Here is a 26,574-nt window from a genome sequence, read left to right on the forward strand (position 1 = left end):
GAAATTGACTTTAAAAGTTCCATAACTTTTGATATAATTGCCGTAGCAAAGTTTTACATACATCAAAACGCGTAGTACCCATATTTTTGTAGAACATCACGAATCTGACTTTTGTTTCGAAAAAAAGTTATACCAAGAATACGGAATTTAAGGGAGTTTCCATAAAAACGCTCATATTTCCAAAAGTATTCATCGTAGGAAAAAAGTTTCTAAAGCAATATGTCATATTTTTGCTAGATCTACAACTCTGCCGAAGAAACGTTTTTTTATCACGTTTGTGAAAAAAGTTAGATTTTTAACTTTTTCAATAGTAGGTACTATTGAAAAATAAAATCCACTCAAATATGGGCAATATTTTTGTGATTTTTATCTCTGAAGACATTATTTAGATCACATCAACCGTTTGGGCATAAAACAATTATGTTCATCAAATCACGGGTTCCGACCATTGTGCAGCGCTTCTTCTTTCGGAACAGTAGCGAAGCACCAAAAATTTACCTAATGGATGTAGCCATGTTCAGCACGACGCGACGTAATCCCCGGCATCAGCATAGTTTGTAAAGAATCTGTCCATAATATCCAATAATATCCAGAAGCAGAATCATAAGTAATCATAATCGACAGCCACTACGTCGATTAATATTTCGACAGTGTCGACACATTTAAGCGTCAGTGGTTTTTGCGAAACGATGTGACAGTTGTAAGCCAAGTTATAAAGAAAACAAAAATGCTCATTATTCTGTTATTCTTTTACATGTTAAATCGAATTTCCCACGATTCAGTATTTCTATAATAACTTTTCATGCCAGCATCAAATGGTTTCGCAACAAAGACTATCTGTTTCCTTGTCATTTTTTTTATATTGACAGTGTATTCATATATTTCAAAATTTACTGAGCAACACTGCGGAACGGTTTTCCTCAAAAATTACTGTTTTATAGTAATTTTTATACAAACTGCAAATTACATGTGCTCAGTCAAATTACAACCAGATTAGCTAAAAATTTGGGAAGATTATTTTAACACCAAATGCCATCGTTTAAGCACAGGGGTACGAAAAAGTCAAAATTTGAATCACTCTAATGATCTGGGTCTATCTGACAATCGAGTACTAGAGTTTATTAGTGTTTATAAGAACTATCCCTACTTATGGGTCGTTTGACCTTTGTGGCCCTACATGAGTTTAATGAAATAAAAACAATAATTAAAACTGGATCCAATTAATATTTAATTCAAAAATTGAAAAAAAACTAAAATATCCATCACCATCACGAATGAAGTAGAAATGTAGGTATGTAAAAATCTACCAAACCAATAATATGGTGGTATATACGACGTAACAGCTATTGATTACTTCCTTCCCGTCAAGTTTTACAGAGGATTTTCAATCTCAAAACCAAGGTAATCGCTTTTTTACGCTTATTAGTAAATCCATTACCAAAAATTAAACCTTTTTCTCCAAAAGATCTCGTTTCAATAGCAGCAAGTGACGAAACCACACCGACCGAATCCGCCTCATGGCAACTCCGCAAACCATAATCCTCTTTATTTCCTTCACGACAACCACAACATTGCCGGTCACCTTCGTTGTTTCGTTGTCATACGCCGCACCGCGCCGGCCCCCAACATTCGCTCGATCGACGGGGTTATGCAAACCAAGTCAGTCAGCCTGAGAGTGAATGAATCGAGGCGCTACTGCCTGGCTTGAAGCAGTCGTTGAGCAGGTACATTTTGCAACCGTAAAAGGCGACAATTCCCCACTCTGCTCCGGGCCGCGCTCAGCTGTTTCGCGGGGTGGCGAGCACGTGATCGTAATTGTTTGTTTGTTTTCCCGGGGCATGTGTTGGTGATCACTGGTTTGGAGCTGCTGGGCAGCTTATTCTGCTGTTGTCGTCGCCATCAGCTGGGGGTCTTTCGGAGCTGCGAGCAGTAGGATTTCGGTCAACGACAAGCGTTTACCTGCCCGAGCGACCACAGGGTACCTTCTAATGCTGGTTGGTTTCGGTGTGTGTGGCCGTAAAATTGATTTTTATGAACCCCAACATGGTAAAAGGCCACACCGGTAAGGGAGTTGCTTGGGTGGATGCGGCGACATTACATGATCGGTCTGTTTTCGCCAGGGGAATGCCCATCAAAGCGGTTTTTCATTGATGGTGTTTAGTCTAGTAGGTCACTTGGGGATAACAGCATAGATAGAGGAGTTGGTCTTTGTCGAAAATGGTCTCTGGATGTTTTCTGCATTAAATTTGATCTCAAAGTTATTTGTTGACGATGTATGGAATTATATGTGACATCCTATATTTATTTTCAATCTGTTCACTGTTCCTGTGTGTCTGTTTTGGAACTCAATTTTATTCTCGTCATTATTACCGACTGCTCATCAAATAAGATGCAATTTTGATTGAAATCTGCCAATTTCCGATTCGACGCATGCAACACCCAACTAACAAATTTAGCACTTTGATTGACCTCCTCGAGCATCACGACGACCTGTTGTTAGGTTCCTTCAACATAATTAGTCACGATAGATTGTGGTGCCGGATCCTCTCTCCAGTAACAAGTTGACCCACTACCGAGTGCTGAAGATATGTGAATACAAGGTATCACATCGTCAACAAGTGGCACGAAAAGAAGATCGAAGCCGAAACCCACGATCGCCCACGGCTATATCTCAAGCACCTTTTGTGTGGGCAACCTTCGAGAGCCATCACTTGTCGATGTTCTATGGAACGAGGGAACTCTTTGTCCGCTGTTTCGCATACATCCAACACCGTGGCTGACCGCAACTCGCCGGATTTTTTCTAGTTTGTCACGAACTTTGATATTGTCTTTAATCACACATGGTTGAAATAGTGAATGGAACGGTGAGTCACACAGAAATTTATCACCTATCTTGGTATTTCTGTACAATTGAGCCATTCAAATTATTTGAATACCTCTCAAAATAAAAAGATTCAAACTCAGTTTGCACATCAAGAAATTTGGTTAACAGAATCAAAGGAATTTGGTATGTCAATCATCGAACGACTCGTTCGCAATCAGCTGACTTACAGAGGGGAAACCAGCTGCTATATTACGCCCACGATGTTTCAGATATTGGATAATGCTCGAATGATTATCTTCATACGGTTTAAGCTGGCAGAGCCACAAATTTGATGACATTGTTGTGACTGGATTCGGCTTGGTATCACATTTGAATAACATTATCCAAATACGTTGACTAACGTTGACTTTGAAATTGAAAATCGGTTTTTCAAAAGTTACATATGGAGTCCTAACGAGTACTGGTGGGTGTGTTGAAGATTAAGGCTACGACTTTGACCTGGAGTGATGCAATCATAAATTTAACTTTATTCAGCGTTATGACCTTGACCAAGAGAAAACAGAAAATCTGGTTAATACTGTCATGTTTCTGTTGGACGAATGATCATTATTGATTTTAACAAAGTGTGCATATTTACTGATTTTGCTAAACTCGGAACTTGTGCCATTCCCAGTCACGCTGGGAAAAATCAAATTCACCATCCCGCACTAACTGAAGATCCTAGGAAATTGACCAAGTCGAGAAATTTCGATGAACTTAACGATTTAGACGTACATTATGGTTCTATCACATGAAATAATGCGTAATGGCGTAATGAAATCTTCTATCTTCTTCTATATAATAAAAATGAGTTGAGATTTCCTTCCTGACGATTTAACTCGCGAACGGGTTGACCGATTTGCAAGATTTTTTCCCTAATCGATTCATTTTGGGATCCGCAAGGTTTGTATATACAAAAAGTTGGTGAATTTGGCGGGGGAAAGTAAAAAAAACATTAGAACACAATTTTGGGTCAGCTGTTGAGGAAAACAAAACAAACGCATGGAAATTGATCTAGAGTGCGGCGCTGCAAATAGTAGGTACATTGTGACATTTGCAACACCCAAGCAAAGCTGGGTTTCTTTCGCTAGTTTTAAATAAACAGAAAGTTAATGATGGCTTACTTCTTCATTTTTTTTGTTTCCCCGAAACAAAGCCTAATGGAAAATGATTAAAATTTTCTGCTTTTTTACCATGCGTGAAGAATATAGTTTCTTTTTCATTAGCATGCATATCAAGCATAAAGCCGTATGGAGAAAAACCGGAATAATAAATAAAGCAAGAATCATACTCTTCACAGAAATTCATTTCATTGCAATTCCACCAAATCTGACCTCAGAAGTCCATGTTCTATTGGAATCAGAGGTGCATCTACGTTTTGAGTCGTGGGTACAAAACGGAGAAATGCCGATTTGGATGACAGTCAGTGTTCAGAAATCGATGCCCATTTTACATGCATATAAACAATTCTAAATATAAAAACATGGTCGATGGTCAATGTAGGATATGAAGAGAAAAATTATTTCATCGATCTTTGCTACAAGAGGGATGGTAATGTTCAGCCCTTGGAAAGCGACTAAATATTTCATTTCACGACGCTACTGCAAGACATATAGAAGAAAATTTTCATTCAAACGCTTGATGAGCAAAAACACATTCCATCAGGTACACTGGGGTCGCTTCTTACATTCTATGGATCCACCCCAAAAATCTAATGATCGTCAATTTATCTTTTGGGGACAGAACCCTTGGCCAGTTCCATAGACAGACCGACAGTTATTAACTGCGACATTTCTAAGCCAAGTTACCATTTTTGCATTTGTATATCATGAGGTTAAACACAATGATACTTTTATGCCCAGGGAAGTCTAGACAACTTCCTAGACCCGACCGGAAATCGAACCTATCCACCCTCAGCATGGTCTTGCTTTGTAGCCGTGCATCTTACCGCACATAAAGTGAAATATTAAACACTCCCGTAAAAAAAGTAAAAAATTGAGATATTTAATGTTTTCAAAAAATAAAATAGTTCTCGAAACTTTAAGTGACGATGGTGGAACAGGCTGGGTTCGGTTTCCGGTCCGGCCTAGACTTTTTTTTATTTCCCTGGGCAATAGAGGTTTATCGTGCTAGTTATGCAAAAATAACAACTTGACTTTGAAACATCGCAGTTAATCATGTAATGCAATCGAGGAAGGAAAAGAACATTTAAAATTCTTAGAGGATATTTAAATTATGAACTATTTATTAGTCCATGAAAATATTCTAAAAGTATGGGATCCTGAGTATAAAATTGCAATTCTACTCAAAATTCTAGGAATGAAAAGGATATTACTAGAAGTCAGCTTCTGAGAAATTTTATCTCATGCTCTCAAACATATAATGGAAGTCTTTAACAGAACTTTCGAGAATTGAGAATCTTAGAATTTAAATTTAAAGAATTTAAAGAAACAGAGATTATAATGCTGCGATGTGCATCTTGGCATTTAACAAAGTAGATCATGCTGAATGTGACTGGTTTCGAGCCGAGACCCAGGTTAGGCGTCAAGTATGTACAGAAGTTAGATAAAAGGGTTGAGATAGGCAAACATTTGACGAAATTCCGATTTTTGGATGCAGAAATTCTTCTAGGTTTCTGTCTTAAACCCGCTCACTGATACAAGAAATGTTTCGGGGCTGTCAAGGTAAAATGCATTTTTTTGCTCGTCATTATTTGTGACGTGAGCTTTTATCGTGAATAGGATTTCCCCAGAAACTAGAATTTATTTCCTGATTACTTGCTAGCTGCAGGTCGAAAATCTTTTCTAGAACATCTTTCTGTATTCGGAACAGGAGAATTTTTATCAAAATAGTATTATTTAGAGCAAAATTATGCTAATTTGAAATTAGTCAAAATTTTGCTTATATCAACTTTTTTGTCTAATTTGCATACGTTTTTTCCATTCACAAGCCGATGTGGAAGAAGAATACTGACACTGGAGCAGTGAAATAATAGTTGCCAATGGTTAAAAAATGGCGTCGCTCTTTGGTAAGCATACCTGCTTCGCATTCCAGAGCATGAGACAATTGTACATTCACTCCCCTGAGGCCTTACGAAATTAGTATGCAACCTATATGAACTCTAGGGCTAATATGGACTTTTTGAAAACTATCATCCATATGGCCTAATGTGTCGATTTTTCAATTTTGAAACTCACGCTGCAATCCTCTCTAGATATGTCAAAATTGACGCACGGTTTGTTACAAGAAGTCTATTTTGCCCATAAGGGCGTGGTGCATGTTATAGAATCTGCCCAAACTTTACTGAGCAGAACTAGCTCTTGCTATTATGTTTGAAGATGACTTTCCAATACACCAATTGATGGACTTTTTCCAAATGTGCGTAATAGATTTTAAACTTCGGCTTTTGAACAGCTGATGGAGAATCTCATGGAGACCCAAACCCTAGTATTGTGTTCTTTATTCAGGACAACAAATGACTTCAGTAGAAAAAAGATTCCGTTCTATCTGGTAGTCACATAAACGCAATACGACATCCGCCATTACGCATTTTTGTCTCAGGTACCCCCAAAGACAAGCAAAAGTACCCCCAAGGGTACATATACCCCAGGCTGAGAACCGCTGACCTAGGCCAATAAAATCCATCTCTCAAGTGTGCCGGTCAGTGGTTGGATCACTATCGGACGTAGTCGCATCAAGAAGAACCCTACTTTGGAGTGGATCGAATGACCTTCGGAATCGCCATTAGACCTTGGTTGGTGGTTTGAAAGAACTTTTTTTTAATTGCTCGACGTTTTGGCCGATGGGTTGTGGCCTTTTTCGAGGTCTATCATTTATCGTAAATAATGGTACACCACGTTCAATCAGAGAGGGTGCGATTCAAGCTTGCTTTTTGTAAAATTTTGGAAAAGTGATTTTAAGATTGGGTTTGTTTGCTAACATATAACAGCTGGAACGTCGGGCAAGTATAAAACCATCGTCCTGATTCTTCAGACTGAGAAAGCCAATTTCCGAGTAAAACTACTGTACTTTAAATGAAATTAGAGAGAATTGGTAGAAGATTGGATTAGCGAATGGACCAAGTCGAATCAAGAAAAAAACAACTCCAGGCATCTTCAGATCAAGATATATCAATTCCTAAAGTGGGTGTATCAATTTTTTAGTGGCATGGGTTGACTTGGTTAGGTCAATAAATTTCAACTTTGAGGTAAATCAATTGCCATCATTACTGATATCCCCCGATGCAGATTCTCGAATTCAGCATGTCTTTAAATATTTGCCTCGTTTAAAGAGTTGCCAGATTATATAAACCCAAAAAAAAATCAAATTCAAAATATCATTGTATATTCAACGGCTTTGCTTGTTTGTTCACCCTCATACAATTGTCTGGTTTAAAGGAATCGAAAATGTCACTGGAACAAAATGGTCCGAATTCACCTCAAAATAAAACAAACTCCCTATCACTACTTCTGAGTATCTATTATTAAGCCGTTTCTTAGATTTCTTAGACAAACGAACAAAAATTATACACGTTTTTTTAAATTACTCTGTGTTTCGCCTTTGGGGTATTGAAGTCCTCATCTAGGGCTTCTTCCCCAGAAACTTGTTCCATTCTTCTTTTCATTTGTATTTTTTATTCCTTTCTATTTTGCGCTTCCTTTTTCGTATGGTAAATGGTAATAAAAAAGGGAGGGAAGATTCTCACTGAATCAGCGTTCTGACACCTGACGGAAAAGGGCCTTTCGGAAATAAGTTAAATGGTTGATAATGGATGTAGTCCCCAAATCTCGTATCTGAAACTCTTTGAACCGTAGAATATACCAATTACCAATTAACAATTACACGGTTTGATTTTAGCCGTTTGAGACCCTCAGCATCAATAAAACAATGAGTTAACCTCAGCAAAAAAAATTCACAAAAAATCGAAGAAAATTCAAGTTGTATCCAACCGCGTAAAGAAAAGATTTTACACCATTTCTCATAGTGCAATTCTGGATTTCGGCGCAACCAACTCCACTTCAAGAAAGAGCTTTTTGGGGTGTGGAAAAAGGTGCAAGAATGATATTTTGGATTGTGCTTTCGCTAATTTCTATACAATTGGACGTGTGAGCATTTGTTTTGGCACTTCGACCAAATTGCACTTGCTATCAACTTGTTCTTGATCGAACTTTTGTCCTTTCGACCTTTTATCTCTTTCGAACTTCTGTCCCTTTCGACCTTTTGTCCCTTTCGACCTTTTGTCCTTTCGAACTTCTGTCCCTTTCGACCTTTTGTCCCTTTCGACCTTTTGTCCTTTCAACCTCATGTCTCTCTCGACGTTTTTTCTTTCGACCTTTTGCCTTTCGACCTTTTTTCCTTTCGACTCTTTGTCTTTCGACCTTTTGTCCCTTTCGACCTTTTGCCCCTTTCGACCTTTTGTCCTTTCGATCCTTTGTCTTTCGACCTTTTGTCTTTTGACCATTTGCCATAGATTCAAAATTGACACACTTTGAATGACAAAAATTCAAAGAAATTGACAAATAACATTCTTGTGCGCGTTTATAACTATCCACTATAGCAAAGTCCACATAAAAGTCGTTAGCCAAATAAAGGGTTAGATGTCATGAAAATTCATATAATATGAAGGATACAATATTGTTAAAATATATGTGTACCACACATAAATGTAATGATTGAATTTTTATCAGTGTATGGCCGATAACATGATTGTACCCCGTTTGGCATAAAGTCATTTGGCATAATGCCGTTTGGCATAAAGTCGTTTGGCATAATTGTTATTTGAGCTGTGTAATGGATAAGTAAGATTTTTTGAGCTATTGGTTTCCTTCATATGGGCAATAATGGGAACGGAGTTGTACGGCGTGACAAATTGAGAATGAAGAAACTTCCTGTCAAAACGGGACCGTTTGAAATGTTGACGCACCTACCAGCATGATAGATCAGCATTAAATTAAATTGACATTGGATTTTTTTCTGTAAGGGAAAGCCAGAGAACTTGAGCAAACGGTTTCTAAGAAAGGATCATATCTCCCCTTGCATTGAACCGAGCGAACCAAATGCTTGAATTGAAAGAAGGAGTCATATCCTCTCTGGCTTCTGCTGGGCAAATGCATCCTTTAAAAAAGGGATCATTATTTCCTTTTCCTTAAGCCGAGCGAATACCTGAATTGAAGGAAGAAATCATATCGTCTCTTGCCGTCTGCCGGGCAAATGCACCTTTTGAAAGAAGGGAAATATCTTCCCGTGTCTTAAACCAAGCAAATTCCTGAATTGAAAGAAGGAACCATTTCGACTCTATGACACTACCCATATATCCATTACCCATAATGCCATTACCCCAAAGGCCACTACCCCGAACGCCATTACCCCGAATGAGCCAGTACCCCAAGTAGTCCTGATTTCAAATGTATATTGTATAGTTTATTCCAGTGAAAACAAATTAATCAACAGAAATTTATTTATAATTGATTTGAATGATTACTACTTGTATTACGACTTATTCAATAGCAGGACGACTCCAGTGTTATAAATAACACAATTTTTACAAGAATTTTTATCGTTGATCCTTTTACAAGGATCACCGTGTTGGACTCGCGACTCGTTTCATCAAACTCGAACTGTTTGAAAACAGTACAGAACGAATAGTTCTCGGTCCAAAAACTCTTATTACATATCATGTGCTACCTTTGAAGACTGTTTAAGCTGAGGTGAGAATTTTGAAGCACGTCCTCATCTAGAGATGGGCGTTCAGATCCGGATCTTTGAAGTGAGTGAATGATTCGAGGCTCACTTTTTAAAAGATCCGGTTCACCAGATCTACAAATTATCTAAACTTTTGTAAGAAAATGACAAAATAAGAAAGTTTATTGTAGGTTTACCAGACATGTTATATATATGCTTGTGAGTGAGATCTGGGTGAAAATATTGTCTGTGTGGGTCAGACTGTGGTCTTGAATGACAACCGTTTCACCATTTTGCATTCTCACTACTTTTTGATCCAAAGATCCGATGAAAGATCCGGATCATTAGACTGAATGAGCCAGATCTGATCCGCTCAACAAAGTGATCCGTTTTGCCCATCTCAATTCTTATCCTCAATGCGGGGATCTGGAAGAAATTTCAGCCCACGACGACTGGGCTTGAGACGGCTCACGGAACATGTAATTAAATAGAATGAAGGGGTAGGAGTCAAATAGGTAGGGGCCAAATTGTTGATTCAGTGTTATCTGTTTAGATGTAGACTAAATAAATGAATGAAAGGGGTAGAAAAAGTTGCTTCTTGAAGACGAGCCAGCCTCGGGCTGAAAGTCTCCCTAATAAAGACAATAAAAAAAATAAAAATAAAAAAATAAAGTTGCTTCTGAAATTTGCCGGCGATAAACCTTACTGTGACAAGAAGAGCATGACGACAAGACCCTAGAATAAGAAAATCTCTTCTGTTCGTCGAATATGCTTGTTCCTCCCATGGCAAGGAACCTTGTTATACCTTGCAAACGTGATCATTTAAAGGAGGTGTTATCTCTTCTGATCGCCTCACACCGAGCAAACGCGTTTTTTAAACGCAAGCATTTTCAACTCTGTTCGCTTTAAACCGAGCAAATGCGTTCATTAAAAGAAGGCATCATCTCCTGTGTTTGCCTTAAATCGGGCAAATGCGTTCATTAAAAGAAGGCATTATCAACTATGTTCGCCTCATATCGGGCAAATGCATTCATCTAAACAAGGCATTATCATCTCTGTTCGCATTAAACCGACAAAAGCGTTCATTTAAAGAAGGCATTATCTCCTATGTTCGCCTTATACCGGGCAAATGCGTTCATTTGAAGAAAGCGTTATTAACTCTGTTCGCTTTATATCAGGCGTATTTGCGTTCATTAAAAGAAGACATTATCAACTCTGTTCGCCTTAAACCGGGCCAACGCATTCATTTAAAGAAGGTGAAATAGGCAGATAATAAAAAGTCTATCAGAGTACCTTCCAGCAGTGATTTGATAGAATATGAACTTTAATTCGAAATGTTAAAATGTTGAATTGACAATCATTATAAATAATTGAACACATTATCCATAAGTTTCGAAACAGATGATTACACAACTATTATGCCAAATGACAATTATGCAAAACGGCCATTATGCCAAACGGCCGATATGCCAAACGGCATTATGCCAAACGACCTTTATGCCAAATCGGCCTTATGCCAAACGGCGTGATGCCAAACGACTTTATGCCAAATGACCTACCACCGAAAATATCGTTCAGACGAAAATGTCATTTGGTTGATTTCGTGATGAACTCATAAATAATAAAAAAAAATCACGAAAATAAAGCTTTAAAAAAATCATTTGGCTAAAACGGTCGTTTGGCAGAAAGGGCTATTGTCATTTGATCGAAAATGTCATTTGACTTAACGGGTTGGTCATACGGCTGAAATTGTCGTTTGGCTGAACAGGTCATATGGCCGAAAATATCCTTTAGCCGAACGAATCAAATGGCCGTAAATATCGTTTGTAAAACGAGTCATAACTTCCCACGTCTAACTTTTTACAGTGGGAAGTGAGAAATAAAAAGTGAAAAGTGAGAAGTGAGGCGTCTCTCTGCTCATTTCTTGCCACACATTTCACACTTCTCCTTTTTCACAGTCGTAAGTGAGGAGTGAGAAGTAAGAAACGTGAGATATTGAGTGAAGAGTGAGAAGTGAGATGTCAAACGTCGTACTTCGCACTGCACTTTGCTCACTTCTTATTTTTTAGTTTTACTTCGCACTTATCACTTTTCACAGTAAGAAATGAGCAGCGCGAAGTGCGTAGTGAGAAGTGAGAAGCGGAATGAGGGAAGTGAGGAATGAAAGAAGAAAAAAGAAGGAGAAAAAGGAAAAGGTAAAAGAGAGAAGGGAGAAGGAAGCAAGGAGAAGAAAGTAAAACGTCTCACTTCTCACTCCTTATTTCTTACTTCTCACTGTGAAATGTGACTAGTGCGAAGTGGGTAGTGAGACGTCTCACTACTCACTTCGTGCTTCTCACTTTTCACAGTGAGAAGAGAAAAATGAAGAGTGAGAAGTGAGACGTCTCGGCCAAACGACCCTTTCGGCCAAACGACCTTTTCGGCCTAATGACTCGTTCGTCCAAACGACCCTTTCGCCTAAATGACCCTTTCAGCCAAATGACCCTTTCTGCCAAATGGCCCTTTCGGCTAAACGACCCATTCGGCCAAACGACCCTTTCGGCCAAACGACCCTTTCGGCCAAACGACCCTTTCGGCCTAATGACCCTTTCGGCCAAATTACCCATTCGGCCAAATGGCTTTCGGCCGAATGGGTTTCGGCCAAATGACCCTCCCCCCCTACTACAGGTGAACTTCGATATAACGTACATATCGATTTCAAAGTTGTACGTTATATCGAAGCATGAGTAATCATCCTTATTTTACACTACTTAAATGTTGTACTATCTTATTTACTTTATGGACAAATATTATTTTTTATATAAGGCTCAGCTAGCAGTGTAAACAGCTTTTCTTGTTAACATTTTCTAAAATCTTGTTCGTTACTTATGAAAATGACCTGAAGAATTGAATTCTTCATTTTATATCTATAGGAAATAAAAGGCTAAGAGGCACAGGAAACACACGCTTGCTTTTCGTTGCACCGTTTGCATGAATATTAATTTGAGTATCCGCGATCTTTAGTGGATTTAAACTAGGGCACGATGGGGCACGTGACTCGACAAATTGAATATTTTCACTTAAATTTTATTATATACGCCAACATTATTCTGGAAAAAAAAATTAAATCTGGTATCACGCCAATTTTATTTGAAATTTTTGAAGGAATTTCTAGAGGTCTAGAGAAATGTAGGATTTTTTTATCGCAAATTCCTTTGATAATTTCCAACAGAATGTTTGAAGGAATTTTCAACGAAATAGTCAAAGATTCCCTAAAGGGATTTTCCAAGAAATTCCAAATGGTATTTCCAAACTATTTCTCAAAGGAATTCCAAAAAAACGAAAGAATTCTCTGAAGGATTTTCCGCTGGTATTACCAATAAACATTCTAAATAAATTTCCTCAGAAATATTTAAAGAAATTCTGGAAATTCTGAAGAAAATTCCAGAGGAATTTCCAAAGAAATTTCTAGAAGAATTGCTGAAAAAACTGAGGAATATCCTAAGTGAATTCCTGCAGAAAGTTCTGACAGATTTGCTGGAGAAAGCTCTAAATATATTTCTGGAGTACTTTTTAGAAAATCCTGAATTTTTTTAATTTCTATCAACGTCCTTTTTTTAGAAATTAAGAAATTAACGATAACAGGAATTTCTGAAGAAATTACGTAAGGTATTTGTGAAAGAATTTCAATAGGAATTTCCGGTGGAATTCCTGAAGGAACTCTTAAATAAATTAAAAAAAAAAATTCAAAAAAAATCTGAGGCCACTTTCGAAGAAATTCCTACGCGAATTTTCAAAACCTTAATAATTTTCCGAAGGAATTTGTAAAGGAATTCCAGAACGAATCCCCAAAGGAATTTTCGAAGAAATATCCGAAAGAATTACCAAAATATTTTCCGTAGATATTTCTAAAGGAGTTTCGGAAGGTATTTCCGGAGAATGTTTAAAAGGAATTCGTGAATATATTTCAAAATGAATGATTCGAAGAATTTCCGAAAGTATTCAAGGAGGAAGTTATATAATATAATAGTTATATAATTAGACTCCATATAATAATGTCATCCCTACATGAATGATCAGAATAATTTAGTAAGTTATTTTGTAATAACTACCCAAATTAAAATTATTTGTCAAAGTGTACGCTTTAACGGGGAAAAACGTACGCTATATCGGGGGTACGTTATTACCTGTCATTACCTGTATAGACTTATTGGAATAGTGACTTAACTCGCAAGGCTCTAGGGATTTTTATGGACTTGTGATGGACTGCTTTCGGTTTGGTATCAGGATTAGTTGACAGACTAACTTGTCTCAATTCCAGAATATTTGGAGGGCCTAGAACACCTGCTTTAGACATGAAAAGTAGAGCCACATTCATTTCGTAGATTCTACTTCGTGACTGATCATAACAATCGTAATTGCACAGGGAACCAATGGAGTTGCCTTCCATCCTCAATGTGCATAGTCCAAGTGCTCTAATCTTTTCAATGACCAATTACGGCGCCGGCAGGTCCTTACGGTCATCGGGGATAGGAAGAAAATGATGATACAGTCACTCGCCCGCAGTAAGCCGAGTATACCTCTGCACTTGCTTCGAGCTCATGCGGAATTTAATGGGAATTGACTTAACATTGAAACTATTAAAAAACAATCAAGCAATTATTGAAGCACAATGAAAAACTTTGTTCGTCTTCCATTGATTTCGGCTATGCTAGAAAATTGATTCCTTTATATTAAGATCCCCGAAAAGTCGTGAAAAGAAAAGGGCTAAATCAAAATACTCAAGTAAAAATGGAACTTTTCATAAGTGACAGCCACCCTCAATTGTGAGACATTTAGATCTTGGTGATTGAAACAGACGAAAGCGTTACATAAATAAGTTAGCAAAAAAACCGCAACATGCTCCCGTAATAATTTACAATGAAAGAAACAAAACGCCCTCATTTCACACCATACATTTGCAACACCATGCTCCAAATTTCTAATTGTCTCCCATTTCTCATTAAGCGGGTATGTGCCGCGACTGAACTGAAACAACGAGCACCAGGCAAATCCGACAGTGGTAAAAGCATTTCGCATCACATCAGCTTCAAATGTTTCCGCAGCCGAAACAAACCAGAACTAACCCGACAGCGAAAACAAAAGTGAAAATTAATAGTTGCAGTTTACTAACGCCCCAGCCAGAGGAGTTGGACGGGAGGATGGAACCTTTTCCAGCAAGTCATTGTCGTTCCGCGCGAACATGCCAGTGATGATGATGGTGTGGTTTGGTCTGTATCTGCATCCGTCATCGCATCCCACCCATTCATCCGGAAAGCTTCGCTCCGGAGCTGCGAAAGTGTACGAAAAGTCAACTCGAAACAGTTCGCTTTTATGGGTTCGAATTCAGACCAGCCAGACCAGCGGGGACGTTCCATTGTGGAGCGGTAAGTTGGACCGATCAGACAGACACCTCAGGTGAAAGATTTTAAATGGTTATTTGCCATCGAACAGCAAACCGGGCAATCAATTTTCTCACCGACTTACCTCACTTCACATTGCATTGGCCCGGTGGTGGTCGGCAATGGTGCGGGTAATTGAATTTTGTGCATCGGGAGCTCAACTGGTAAGAGAGGGAGTTTCGAATTCAAAGTGCCTCGATAGAAGGAAACAATCGAGGATATGATTTTAACGAAGTTTCAGCTCTGTATTTATTGCTACTTACTAAATTGTTTTAATTTATAATTTGCTTGGGAGAAATTCCTCGAAATTCTACTCAACACAAGACTCATTTGATACACAAAACGGTCTGGGAAATATTTTACATGTTTAGAATTGGAACAACTTGCAATCCGTCTCGCTAAGTTTGAATCACTTCGAGACTAGTAGGCCCGAGACATAACCTAATCCAATAAATCAATTCCAACATAGGTGATTAGTTTATTTTATTTGACTATTCCAGATTCTTAAAAAAAACTTAAAAACCCAATGAATATAAAAAGATTTTTTTTTATTAACAGTGCTAGATCCCTCGTTTTGACGAGGTTCACATTTTGCATTTATCAGCGTCCATCCATGTCTTGCATCTAGATGAAACTCATTTATTTCTGCTTTCTTTTATTTAAAGCAGCAGCCCCCATAATTTCATGTTTATGCTGCCATAAAACCATATTACAGTATGAGGTTATGATTTATGGATCCATTCATGCGTACACTTCACGAACTAGAAACACTGATGATTGTTCGCATCGTTAGGGGGTTTTGAATGTCACCGCATTAGCTACAACCTACGATTGACTCAGACTTTCGCTTTCGGCCCATCAAAACCCTCATTGCGGGGCCGAATTAGGCTCGTTGCGTTGCGTTATGAAACAGCTAACCATTCCGATCCGCCTCATTGCAATTACATTGCACGCTGATCATCCATAAATGTTTCCAATTGCAAGCTGATTCAAACCTCGTAACCAATTCCCCATCCCCCACCATCGTCAACGGTCGCAGTGAAACATTCGGTTCAAGTTTTGGCACCTTGCGTTTGCCAAACGAGCGACGACCTTCGATTCCCTTGCAGTCAAGAAGCTTCAGTCTGCGTCCCAAAATGTGTGTAGCCGTTTAATCTAATAGTTGCAAAAATTACTGGCCTTTGGCGATGTGGAAACCGCATCCTCCGGTCATCACTCTAACGATGGTACTGGAACGCCTGACGATGCCGACGATAATGCTTAGGTTAGCCCAAACCAGTATCATCATCATCATCATCATTTCAACATCTTCTTAGTCCACAAGTTTATTTGGCAGTGATGCATTAACCTAATGAGCACGAAACCAAGCTTATCTCTGTCTCGCTAAGTGTCATTTAATTATGTCCACGACTTGGTTAGCTAATGCGGCAGTGTCTATTTTGGCTCAATTGGAGAAGAATATCGTCATGTACTCATGATTACCACTCACTGTGCAACTGTGGGAAGTAACAAATAATTTTGGGCAATATAATGATCATTAGAAATTAGAGAACTAAATATAACGCTCTGTCTACGATTTGCATTTTGTGGGGAATGTTTCTGCCGAGAGCAAGATCTAACTTTTCCAATGGCTCTATGTTCTAACAACAATTTGGCCTGCTATCCAAACATGCATTCTAGAAGGCTATTAACTGAAAGGTTTTCTGTGTCTGCCCATGAGTATGTATCTTGTGTGTCAAGCACAATGGAGTCGAGAATGGAGACTACCGAGCCTCTTAAAAGGAGGCTTCCGAGCCTCTTGAAAGGAGGCTTCCGAGCCTCTTGAAAGGAGGCTTCCGAGCCTCTTGAAAGGAGGCTTCCGAGCCTCTTGGAAGGAGGCTCCCGAGCCTCTTGGAAGGAGGCTCCCGAGCCTCTTGGAAGGAGGCTCCCGAGCCTCTTGGAAGGAGGCTTCCGAGCCTCTTGGAAGGAGGCTTCCGAGCCTCTTGGAAGGAGGCTTCGGAGCCTCTTGGAAGGAGGCTTCGGAGCCTCTTGGAAGGAGGCTTCGGAGCCTCTTGGAAGGAGGCTTCGGAGCCTCTTGGAAGGAGGCTTCCGAGCCTCTTGGAAGGAGGCTTCCGAGCCTCTTGGAAGGAGGCTTCCGAGCCTCTTGGAAGGAGGCTTCTGAGCCTCTTGGAAGGAGGCTTGAGCCTCTTGGGAGGAGTCTTCTGAGCCTCTTGGAAGGAGGCTTCGGAGCCTCTTGGAACGAGGCTTCTGAGCCTCTTGGAAGGAGGCTTCTGAGCCTCTTGGAAGGAGGCTTCTGAGCCTCTTGGAAGGAGGCTTCTGAGCCTCTTGGAAGGAGGCTTCTGAGCCTCTTGGAAGGAGGCTTCCGAGCCTCTTGGAAGGAGGCTTCCGAGCCTCTTGGAAGGAGGCTTCTGAGCCTCTTGGAAGGAGGCCTGAGCCTCTTGGAAGGAGGCTTCTGAGCCTCTTGGAAGGAGGCTTCTGAGCCTCTTGGAAGGAGGCTTCTGATCCTCTTGGAAAGAGGCGGCTGAGCCTCTTGGAAGGAGGCTTCTGAGCCGCTTGGAAGGAGGCTTCTGAGCCTCTTGGAAGGAGGCTTCTGAGCCTCTTGGAAGGAGGCTTCTGAGCCTCTTGGAAGGAGGCTTACGAGCCTCTTGGAAGGAGGCTTCTGAGCCTCTTGGAAGGAGGCTTCTGAGCCTCTTGGAAGGAGGCTTCTAAACCTCTTGAAAGGAGGCTTACGATCCTTTTGGAAGGAGGCTTACGAGCCTCTTGGAAGGAGGCTTCTGAGCCTCTTGGAAGGAGGCTTCCAGGAGCCTCTTGGAAGGAGGCTTCTGAGCCTCTTGAAAGGAGGGAGGCTTCTGAGGCCTCTTGAAAGGAGGCTTCTGAGCCTCTTGAAAGGAGGCCTGAGCCTCTTGAAAGGAGGCTTCTGAGCCTCTTGAAAGGAGGCTTCTGAGCCTCTTGAAAGGAGGCTTCTGAGCCTCTTGAAAGGAGGCTTGAGCCTCTTGAAAGGAGGCTTCTGAGCCTCTTGAAAGGAGGCCTGAGCCTCTTGAAAGGAGGCTTCTGAGCCTCTTGAAAGGAGGCTTCTGAGCCTCTTGAAAGGAGGCTTCTGAGCCTCTTGAAAGGAGGCTTCTGAGCCTCTTGAAAGGAGGCTTCTGAGCCTCTTGAAAGGAGGCTCTGAGCCTCTTGAAAGGAGGCTTCTGAGCCTCTTGAAAGGAGGCTTCTGAGCCTCTTGAAAGGAGGCTTCTGAGCCTCTTGAAAGGAGGCTTCTGAGCCTCTTGAAAGGAGGCTTCTGAGCTCTTGAAAGGAGGCTTCTGAGCCTCTTGAAAGGAGGCTTGAGCCTCTTGAATGGAGGCTTCTGAGCCTCTTGAAAGGAGGCTTCTGAGGCCTCTTGAAAGGAGGCTTCTGAGCCTCTTGAAAGGAGGCTCTGAGCCTCTTGAAAGGAGGCTTCTGAGCCTCTTGAAAGGAGGCTTCTGAGCCTCTTGAAAGGAGGCTCTGAGCCTCTTGAAAGGAGGCTCTGAGCCTCTTGAAAGGAGGCTTCTGAGCCTCTTGAAAGGAGGCTTGAGCCTCTTGAAAGGAGGCCTGAGCCTCTTGAAAGGAGGCTTCTGAGCCTCTTGAAAGGAGGCTTCTGAGCCTCTTGAAAGGAGGCTTCTGAGCCTCTTGAAAGGAGGCTTGAGCCTCTTGAAAGGAGGCTTCTGAGCCTCTTGAAAGGAGGCTTCTGAGCCTCTTGAAAGGAGGCTTCTGAGCCTCTTGAAAGGAGGCTTCTGAGCCTCTTGAAAGGAGGCTCTGAGCCTCTTGAAAGGAGGCTTCTGAGCCTCTTGAAAGGAGGCTTCTGAGCCTCTTGAAAGGAGGCTTCTGAGGCCTCTTGAAAGGAGGCTTCCAGAGCCTCTTGAAAGGAGGCTTCTGAGCCTCTTGAAAGGAGGCTTTGAGCCTCTTGAAAGGAGGCCTGGAGCCTCTTGAAAGGAGGCTTCTGAGCCTCTTGAAAGGAGGCTTCTGAGCCTCTTGAAAGGAGGCTTCCTGAGCCTCTTGAAAGGAGGCTCTGAGCCTCTTGAAAGGAGGCTTCTGAGGCCTCTTGAAAGGAGGCTCTGAGCCTCTTGAAAGGAGGCTTCTGAGCCTCTTGAAAGGAGGCTTCTGAGCCTCTTGAAAGGAGGCTTGAGCCTCTTGAAAGGAGGCTTCTGAGCCTCTTGAAAGGAGGCCTGAGCCTCTTGAAAGGAGGCTTCTGAGCCTCTTGAAAGGAGGCTTCTGAGCCTCTTGAAAGGAGGCTCTGAGCCTCTTGAAAGGAGGCTTCTGAGCCTCTTGAAAGGAGGCTTCTGGGCCTCTTGAAAGGAGGCCTGAGCCTCTTGAAAGGAGGCTTCTGAGCCTCTTGAAAGGAGGCCTGAGCCTCTTGAAAGGAGGCTTCTGAGCCTCTTGAAAGGAGGCTCTGAGGCCTCTTGAAAGGAGGCTTGAGCCTCTTGAAAGGAGGCTTCTGAGCCTCTTGAAAGGAGGCTTCTGAGCCTCTTGAAAGGAGGCTTCTGAGCCTCTTGAAAGGAGGCTTCTGAGCCTCTTGAAAGGAGGCTTCTGAGCCTCTTGAAAGGAGGCTTCTGAGCCTCTTGAAAGGAGGCTTCTGAGCCTCTTGAAAGGAGGCTTCTGAGCCTCTTGAAAGGAGGCTTCTGAGCCTCTTGAAAGGAGGCTTCTGAGCCTCTTGAAAGGAGGCTTGAGCCTCTTGAAAGGAGGCTTCTGAGCTCTCTTGAAAGGAGGCTTCTGAGCCTCTTGAAAGGAGGCTTCTGAGCTCTTGAAAGGAGGCTTGAGCCTCTTGAAAGGAGGCTTCTGAGCCTCTTGAAAGGAGGCTTCTGAGCCTCTTGAAAGGAGGCTTCTGAGCCTCTTGAAAGGAGGCTTCTGAGCCTCTTGAAAGGAGGCTTCTGAGCCTCTTGAAAGGAGGCTTCCTGAGCCTCTTGAAAGGAGGCCTGAGCCTCTTGAAAGGAGGCTCTGAGCCTCTTGCAAGGAGGCTTCTGAGCCTCTTGAAAGGAGGCTTCTGAGCCTCTTGAAAGGAGGCTTCTGAGCCTCTTGAAAGGAGGCTTCCTGAGCCTCTTGAAAGGAGGCCTGAGCCTCTTGAAAGGAGGCTTCTGAGACTCTTGAAAGGAGGCTTCCGAGCATCTTGAAAGGAGGCTTCCAAGCCTTTAGAAAAGAGGTTTCCGAGTCTCTTGGCAGAAGGTTTTCGAGCCTCTTGGTAGGATACTTCCGAGCATATTGTCAGAAGACTTCCGAGCATATTGTCAGGAGACTTCCTAGCCCCTTGAAAGGAGGCTTCGGAGCATCTTGAAAGGAGACTTACGAGGTGCTTCGAGAGGAGCCTCTTAACAGGATGCTTCCAAGCTCTATGCGATGAAGCTACTACCCAGTCAACACAAGAACGTATATGATGCTACATAAGATGCTAAAATGGAGGCCATATAGATACTTCCCCATACAATATGTACGTATATTATCTCCACTCTAGCATCCTATGCTGCATCATATACGATTTTGTGTTGACTGAGAAAGCTTTTTGGATAAAACAAAGCCATCACGTCTCTCAACTGGAGGCTTCCGAACCTATAGATTCTATATTTTGGTTCAGAAGCATTTTATACAACATTTTGTCTCGATCAGGTAGATTTCATTGAAGATTTTTTAAACTTGTTCATTCGACATTTTGTCCTTTTGATCTTTGTCACACAGCCCATTGTACTGCTTGGGGTTGACAGTATTCAAAAGTGTTGGATTTACTGATCGCCATGCTTATTATGTACAATAACCGGTGGCTACTAAAAAGCGGGAATGGAAAGAATTGCTCGAGAAAAACCTACAAAGCAGAACTTGCAACTTGATGATTTGAATGGCTTTTTATATTAATTTGTTAACTATTTTTTTTAATCTTTATTAAAGTGTTTTTTTAATCTACAGATTAAGTTCAACACTGAATTTGTTGACTAGTCATTGTTCAACAAACTCGTTTGCATAAATCTATCAAAATCATGTTTAGAAATTTTGATCTCAAAGCAAAGTAAAAAATCCCTTGATGATGCTTCTGATCCTATTGATGAGTTGCTTCGTGTATTTGGCCTTTCAATCACCTTTGTATACAACTGAGTTCAGTACACCAAAAATCCTTTGCACAGTTTTCGAAATATTTTCACGCTTAAAATTGTTCACCATGTACTTTTCCCACGATCTTTGTTCGCTTGAAGAAATTGCACAATGCGCGCCGTAGTACTTCCTGTTTTGAAGGCATATTTTACAAAACAGAACATGTTGGAGTAAAAGTGTGTGGGGGACATTTTCTGAATATTCTAAGGATTCATTCACATGAGGAAACATTTATCTGGAAGCATTAATGTTTTCTTAGAAAAGTATTGAAGTATTGGAATTCCAGTTTTTTTTTGAGTCCACCCGTTACAAAGTTTAAGAATAACATAATATAAAATGTTTACAATAAGTTTCTATTGGAATTGGAATCCATCTGCCATTATTGACTATGAAAAAACATGTGGTCAAATGGAAAGAAAAAAGTGGAGATTATCCGCTGTGATTAGATTAAATTAAATCTAAAAGAGAATTACATCGATTTGCTTCTTGCCCCTTCAATCATAAAAGAAAGAAATCTTGCAAAGGGTTGCTCTTTTAGCCCAGGATATTGCATTGACTACTTCAACATTTTCACCTATCTCTCGGCTACTATTTTATTGCCAACATTTCAGAGGGTCAATGTGTCAACGAGCCCCACGGCCAGCTCGTGATCAACGCCGGCATTCACTTTCAATCTTGCCATTTATGCACTTCAATTTGTCTGCTGGTGCTGTTGCTGCTGCTGCTGCTGCTGCTGCTGCTATTGCAGTTTCTGATCCCTTCGAGCATCACCGCAGCAACAACGGTAGAACCAGACGAGGTCACTGTAAAAGATCACCCCACTGCAGTAGATCGAACAATTTATGCACACCACCCACCAGCCTCAATCGCCACCAGTCCAGTCTGGTAGGTAAGTAATTGCAACCCTCGTCGTCCGCCGTTGCAAGATCTTGAATTATTGACCAACAGCAGTATACTCAGTGGTTCGGAAATGTAATTGAACACCATAAGTTTTCTGTTTAATGAACGACATAACTAACATACAAATAAAAGCAGGATGCCAATCACTCAGAGCGGGAAAACTTGGAATAATTTTGATAATAAATTAAGCCCTCACTTTTAGAAATTTCAGACCACTATGGCACTGTTGCACGGACCACTGGTAGATCAAGATTTATTGCTTCACTTCCGCCCGACGCAAAGCACTGAACGCTTTGCTGATATTTTAGCGCTCACGGCAGCTTCTACCGTCAAGCAAATTTAAGCACACGCGAAGCGTAATTTGGTCACCTCATTTGCGGAGCTAAACGACGCTTCAACGGCACCATTCGGCGATGAATTATTCATGCGCGGTGATCTAACTGAGCTTTCGGGAGATTCGCACAGTGTCGCGCGATTTGGTTCGATTCCTTCCAGTTTGGTTTTCATTCGGAGAGCGTCGACCGCCGACGGAAGAAGAAAGCGGACACCCCCTGTGACAATGTTTTGGGGTGCAGTGATTGTGGAAATGTAGATCAATTGCCGAAAAACGGCCAACTGCCCCCAAAACAGCGGGGGCGTTTCAATATAAAGACTATCGTTCCACTCCGATAGGTTATCAGTAGTTGTTTGTGTTTCCTCGGTACATAAAGAGTCCAATTTGGTTTGGCATTGTTTTAAATATGCTACTTGGACTGGTGAGTTATTGAGTGCAGAATTTCAAGTATTGTGGATGTCAAGAATTTCTGCGTTTCTTTATTCCAGACCATTTTGGCTGGCTTGGCAATTAGCAGTGCCACAGCAGAGCCTCATCTAGATCACGCTGCCGCTTATGGATACGGAGCACATCTGTTCGGCGGTATCAACCCAGAACTGTACGCCACTGCCAGAGCTTTGTCCCCATTGCAGTACGCGTCCAGTGTGCCAATGGTCTACGCAAACCAGTATGTGCCAAATTCGCTGCACAGGTCCATCAAACCGGTGGTCAGTGCTCCGCTACAGTACGCAGCCTCTCTACCGGTAAGCTACGCTGCCCCTCAGGCTTCCCTAGCTTACAGCAGCCCGTACGCCTCCCATCCCAATGCTCATCTGGCTTACGGAGTGCAGACTCCGCTGGCGGCTAGCTACGCGGCTGCTGCAGCTGCGCACTCGACCCAATTTCACACCCCTACCCAATACGCTTCGTACGCAGCCGCTCCTGTACACGCCGGACACGCATCCGTTTTGGGATCCTCTGCTGCATCCGCATCATCACCATCCCTCAATTACGCCGCTGCTCTCGCCAACGCTCAAGCTTACGGAGGGAGTTCTCTCTACGCACAGCAACAGCCACAGTCACCTTACCCCTATCACCAACAATATTCTGAGTATCAGCAGCAACAGCAACAGCAACAACAATCCTACCAGCAGCATCTGGACGCCGCTTTTGGGCGGTCTGCCGCTGAGCTCTACGGTCGAGGAGTACCATTTGCATATCCCGGCAGACAGGTGGCGTCCAGCGCTGCGGGCCAGGAGATTGCTCGCCAAATGGCCGTTCAACTTTCTCCGGGTTACCACCAGGAACAGGCGGCATCGGCTTACGGGGAAGCACGCACGCAAACTAGGACTGATAGTGAGTAGGATCCGCTGGCTGGAGAAGTACCTGCACACGGTGCACTTCCACCGGAGGCACTGACACTTGCCGGTGAACCGCAGCTTTTGGGGTTTAGTCAGTTTGAGTAACATCGGATCGGAGGCGGCTTGATATGAATGCAGTTCTGTATAGATGGCATGCCAAAACTGTATACTGACTTGATCATGATTTTATACAGCTTTCGTGTTGTTTGTTTTATACAGGATTGTATTTGAATTCAGCTGCCTTTGATTGGGTATGAGTGTATGTATTTATGTGTAACTATTTATTTTATTTTAAAATAAATATTTATAGCTAGTTAAGTAAATATCATTATCACAATTGTAATTATATTTAAAAAAAAGTAGACATGCGTATTAAACTCTGTTCGAAAAATCATAAGCTATTATTAAAATATTGCTGTTTAAATTCTGCGATAAACAGACAACAAATATTTCACCTTCACCATTTTAATGGCGTCAGCCTTATCCAGATAGGTACTCTCATTGCTTAAAACCCTTTCAGTACGTTTCTGCGTAGATTTAACGTTTAAATTTCGGTTTTTTACTGGATTTCTGATTTCTGTTTTTTACTAGATTTCTCTTGTCTGGTGGCCAAAAACAAAAGAGGCTACTGCACAGAAGAAGCTGACAAAACTACAAAGGTTAGTGTCCATTGCTATAACGGGAGCGATGCGCAGCACCCCTTCAAAATCTTTAGATGCAATTCTTAATCTGCTACCATTGTATGAATTCGTGCAGTTAGAAGCGGAAAAGAATATGCAAAAACTTAAACGATTGAAGTTAGTCAAGTCAGACGATTTAGTGGGCCACTTGAGTATTTCACAAAATTTTTAATATGGGCCAGTGATGAATATGAATGGAGACTGGATGAAACCTGTGGAGAACTATGACATTCCTTACAACATATATGAACCATCACGTATGGTTTGGGAAGTCGGATGTCCCACTGTTCGGGACGGTTCCATACAATTCTACACAGATGGCTCAAAAATAGGAACCAAAACGGGTGCAGGAATCTTCGGCCCTGGGATAGCGATCTCAGTGGCAATGGGAATCTATCCAACGGTGTTCCAAGCGGAGATTTTTGCTATAATGAAATGTGCTAATATATGTGTAGAAAGGAAATATAGATATGCAAATATTTGTATTTCTACAGATAGTCAAACGGCACTCAAAGCGTTGAGTAGCTTTAAATGTACGTCAAAACTTGTCTGGGACTGCATTCGTTCATTGCGAAAGGTGTGCCAAGAGAACTCCGTAAATCTGTACTGGGTTCCAGGACACTGTGGCATTGAAGGTAATGAAAAGGCAGACGAGCTTGCGAAACGAGGTTCAAACACACAGTTTATTGGCCCAGAACCTTTCTGCGGTATATCATACTGTACTATAAAAATGGAATTGAAATCCTGGGAAGCACAAAGGTTGATGACCAACTGGTTGGTTGCCGAAAAGTGTGCTCAATCAAAGAGATTTATAATTCCCAATGTTAAAGTAACCGAACACTGCCCGAGCAGATATCACTTGAAAAATATTGGCCAGATTCAGAATGATATCTGTCGTTTCTGTAACATGGAACGTGAAACCTCGGAACATCTGCTTTGCAGTTGCGATGCATTGTACAAGGGTAGATCTAAATTTCTAAATAGTGGCTTTATGCAACCAGGAGATATTTGGACTGCAAATCCTGGAAAGGTAGTGGGTTTTATTAACTCAATTATACCGGACTGGGAAAATACGCGTCTTAGGTTGTTTACTTGACAAATGGTGATCAACCTAGAAGATGCGAATAGTTAATAGTAATCAGGGGTATACCACAAAAGTTCAACTCAATGGACGCAGTAGTTCTACGCCACGACAAAAAAAAAATCCCGGCCAGCGCCAAGAGGATGTAGGGATAGGAGTTGCTGGGTGAGAGGCTAAGGTCCGCGAGATCGTAGGCTGACCATTAGGGCAGTTCAAATTTCAAAAATGTTCGAAAATTCCAACTCCCATATGTCTACTAGAATCATTTTGATGATATATGAGTCCTGGCAAAATTTCAGGCAATTCGGTGGCCATTTAGGGGTGGCGCGAAGTCAATTTATGTTTATATGGAAATTTGTATGGGAAAAACGTAAAATTTATTCAAGTATCCCTACAGCTGTCAAATCGTGATGAATTCAAATAAACATCCCCAACCTCCCTTTTTGGAATCTATATAAATGAGACCTCCAGATAACACATTAGTTATGAGTGGATTGAACGGTTCTATTGACAGTGTGAATATGGGATAAATGGCTAAAATGGTGTAATTAGCCTCAACGTAGCAGTGGAAATATAAATAAAAATTAATGAGTTACCCACTGGTTGAGCTCAAATAGATTCCAAAAATGGAGGTTGGGGATGTTTATTTGAATTCATCACGATTTGACAGCTGTAGGGATACTTGAATAAATTTTACGTTTTTCCCATACAAATTTCCATATAAACATAAATTGACTTCGCGCCACCCCTAAATGGCCACCGAATTGCCTGAAATTTTGCCAGGACTCCTATATCATCAATATGATGCTAGTAGACATATGGGAGTTGGAATTTTCCAACATTTTTGAAATCTGAACTGCCCTACTGACCATACGTACCGTATTTAACGGGATAGTCCCGTTTTTTAAACTTTTCTGTGCTGTCCCGTCCCGTCTAAAAAATTATCAATTTGTCCCGTTTTTTCATTGATTCTTCCAAAGAGCTCCAAATATTATTCATACAAATTCGTTATTTTAGGCAGGAATCTAAAATCAAGTATATAGAAAATGATTTCATTTTGTGTCTTTATTAGAGGGATCTGCAGCCCTCGGCTGGCTCATCTATCAACAAAGAAAGAGAACGAAACCCATCAAAAAGTGTTAGATGTTATGTTATTAGTGTTACTTTTAAAAGAATGTTCTT

General features: G+C 41.2%; 2 protein-coding genes across 3 annotated transcripts in view; both read left to right on the plus strand.

Annotated features, from left to right (window-relative positions):
- The window catches only part of LOC134225991 (IQ motif and SEC7 domain-containing protein 1), a 466,609-nt gene that overhangs the window by 114,930 nt on the left and 325,105 nt on the right, over nt 1-26,574 (plus strand). The gene's annotated exons all lie outside the window — the stretch shown is intronic.
- Nucleotides 22,649-23,710, plus strand: LOC134222900 (RNA-binding protein fusilli-like). Of its 2 annotated transcripts, XM_062702045.1 has the most exons (3): nt 22,649-22,712; nt 22,780-23,034; nt 23,207-23,710. In XM_062702045.1, the coding sequence occupies exons 1-3, from the start codon at nt 22,698-22,700 to the stop codon at nt 23,687-23,689; spliced, it is 753 nt and encodes a 250-aa protein (XP_062558029.1). In that variant the 5' UTR covers nt 22,649-22,697; the 3' UTR covers nt 23,690-23,710. The 2 variants fall into 2 exon arrangements, with proteins under 2 accessions (XP_062558029.1, XP_062558028.1); XM_062702044.1 differs by having other exon boundaries at nt 22,780-23,710.

The sequence above is a fragment of the Armigeres subalbatus genome, chromosome 3, assembly GCF_024139115.2.
Source record: "Armigeres subalbatus isolate Guangzhou_Male chromosome 3, GZ_Asu_2, whole genome shotgun sequence".
NCBI lineage: Eukaryota > Metazoa > Arthropoda > Insecta > Diptera > Culicidae > Armigeres > Armigeres subalbatus.